The 1,645-nt window shown below is 37.4% G+C and overlaps 1 protein-coding gene across 2 annotated transcripts in view; it reads right to left on the bottom strand.

Moving 5' to 3' along the window:
* The window catches only part of LOC108375042 (uncharacterized), a 19,159-nt gene extending 17,906 nt beyond the window's left edge, over window positions 1-1,253 (bottom strand). For both annotated transcript variants that reach the window (XM_017631118.1, XM_017631119.1), the window contains exon 1: window positions 903-1,253. In XM_017631118.1, the coding sequence (XP_017486607.1) occupies window positions 903-1,017 (115 nt within the window). In that variant the 5' untranslated portion in view covers window positions 1,018-1,253. The remainder of the gene's footprint in view (window positions 1-902) is intronic.
* Window positions 1,254-1,645: the final 392 nt, after the last annotated feature.

Raw genomic sequence — 1,645 nt, 5'->3', positions numbered from 1 at the left:
CTGAAACTGACGACAACGTGATGCATGAACCGCCCCGAACGGGGCTTAGTAGCTGCTACAACAACAACAACATAAGTGTTTTTCAATAAAATTCTGAAATAGGGCGTTTTTCAATCGAATTCTGAAGTAGGGCGTTCTTGAAGTTTTCTGAGATAGGGCGTTTTTGAACTGGCTGCCGAGATTGGTCGATCTTCCACTCAGCCATCGATATACTTTATATTTTGTAATGCCTCACAAAGTATTTTTTGGTATAGTTTCCAAAGATCTGGAATTACATACTTCGCAGTTCTCGCTCAACAATTGTGTGTTTACAGATTCTTTGCGAATAGAAACTTATTTAAAGAACTCTTTTATAAGTATTAATTGTTAAATATTTAGTAAAAAAAAGATGTGCATTCATTCGTTTATGAAGAAAAGATGATATATTAATGAAAAGCAAAGTGAATAGTGCAGTGTTTATAAAAAATATGTGAAGTAATGCGGAACGGCCGCTGTGGTGTAGTGGTAAGCAGTGCGCGCTTTCACTCATCAGCACCTGGGTTCAAGCCCTGGTCAAAGCAACATCGCTAAAAAATATAGAAAAAAGGTTTTTTCTTAACAGCGGTCGCCCCTCGGCAGGCAATGGCAAACCTCCGAGTGTNTGAGGAGAAACTCGGCCAAACATTAACATATGTGTAAGCGCCAATCTATAATGGGGAAATTTTAACAATAAATAACTTTAAAACTGTTGCCATTTCTACCCAAAATGTTGAAGGTATCGCTCAATGAGCACTTCCTCAACACCCCCTGCGAATTTCATTAAAAAATTCGCTATACTTTGCCCGATATAGGAAATGGTCTATTATTGGAAATCTCAGCAGTTGAATCATATTAATTCCTTATTAATAGAATAGTTAACTCACCATGAATTTTGGTCATTTTATTTTGGTCCGCCTGGTCCACAAATTTTTCGCTAATGAGCTTCTTGGTTTGTGGCACGAATGTATCGAAGTCTTCGCAACGCTGTCGCTTGAGCATGTTTATAACGGGAGTTTAAAGCGCAGCTTCACCATAAACTTGTTTAATCGCCGGCAAAAGTTTTGTTAAGATATATTTTTTTTTGGGTTTTGGGTTGGTTGGCAGGAACTTAAATTCCCCAAACGCCAGGCTGTCCCTCCTTGTCCGTATTTATTCCTCTTGGTGCTACAGGATCATGTAGCTAGTGTATTTTTAATATCGACAAGTTGAGTGTAACTAAAAATGTCAAAATACATGATTCAACAACTACAGGCAAGGCGCATCAATTACAGGTGATAGCGATAGAAGCTATGCTTCTTCTTATGAGCACGCTTGTGTCAAATTATCGTCTGTTTTGCTTTATTTACATATCCGCCTACACATACACATATACGTATATATATACCCCATGAACCAACGACTACAGATCACCTAATCAGCCATCGTTGTATTTGTAATCGATTTTCAGAAAAAAGTTTTCGTAGCGTTTTTGACGTTTTTCGGTTTTGTTTACACCGTCTTCTACCTCTTCGTAGTGATTTTTTAGCGATTGAATGTGTTTTCTGCAGCGATTTTAATTATAAATTTTGGTTTATTACATATTTATGATATAAAATAAAGTGCTGTGTGATCGGAACAAGTTTGTGCG

Source organism: Rhagoletis zephyria, unplaced genomic scaffold, assembly GCF_001687245.7.
Source record: "Rhagoletis zephyria isolate East Lansing unplaced genomic scaffold, Rhagoletis_zephyria_1.1 Rzeph_scaffold_08422, whole genome shotgun sequence".
Taxonomy (NCBI): Eukaryota; Metazoa; Arthropoda; class Insecta; order Diptera; family Tephritidae; genus Rhagoletis; species Rhagoletis zephyria.
Note: the sequence above shows the minus strand (reverse complement) of the source record. Positions and strands in the feature narration are given on the sequence as shown.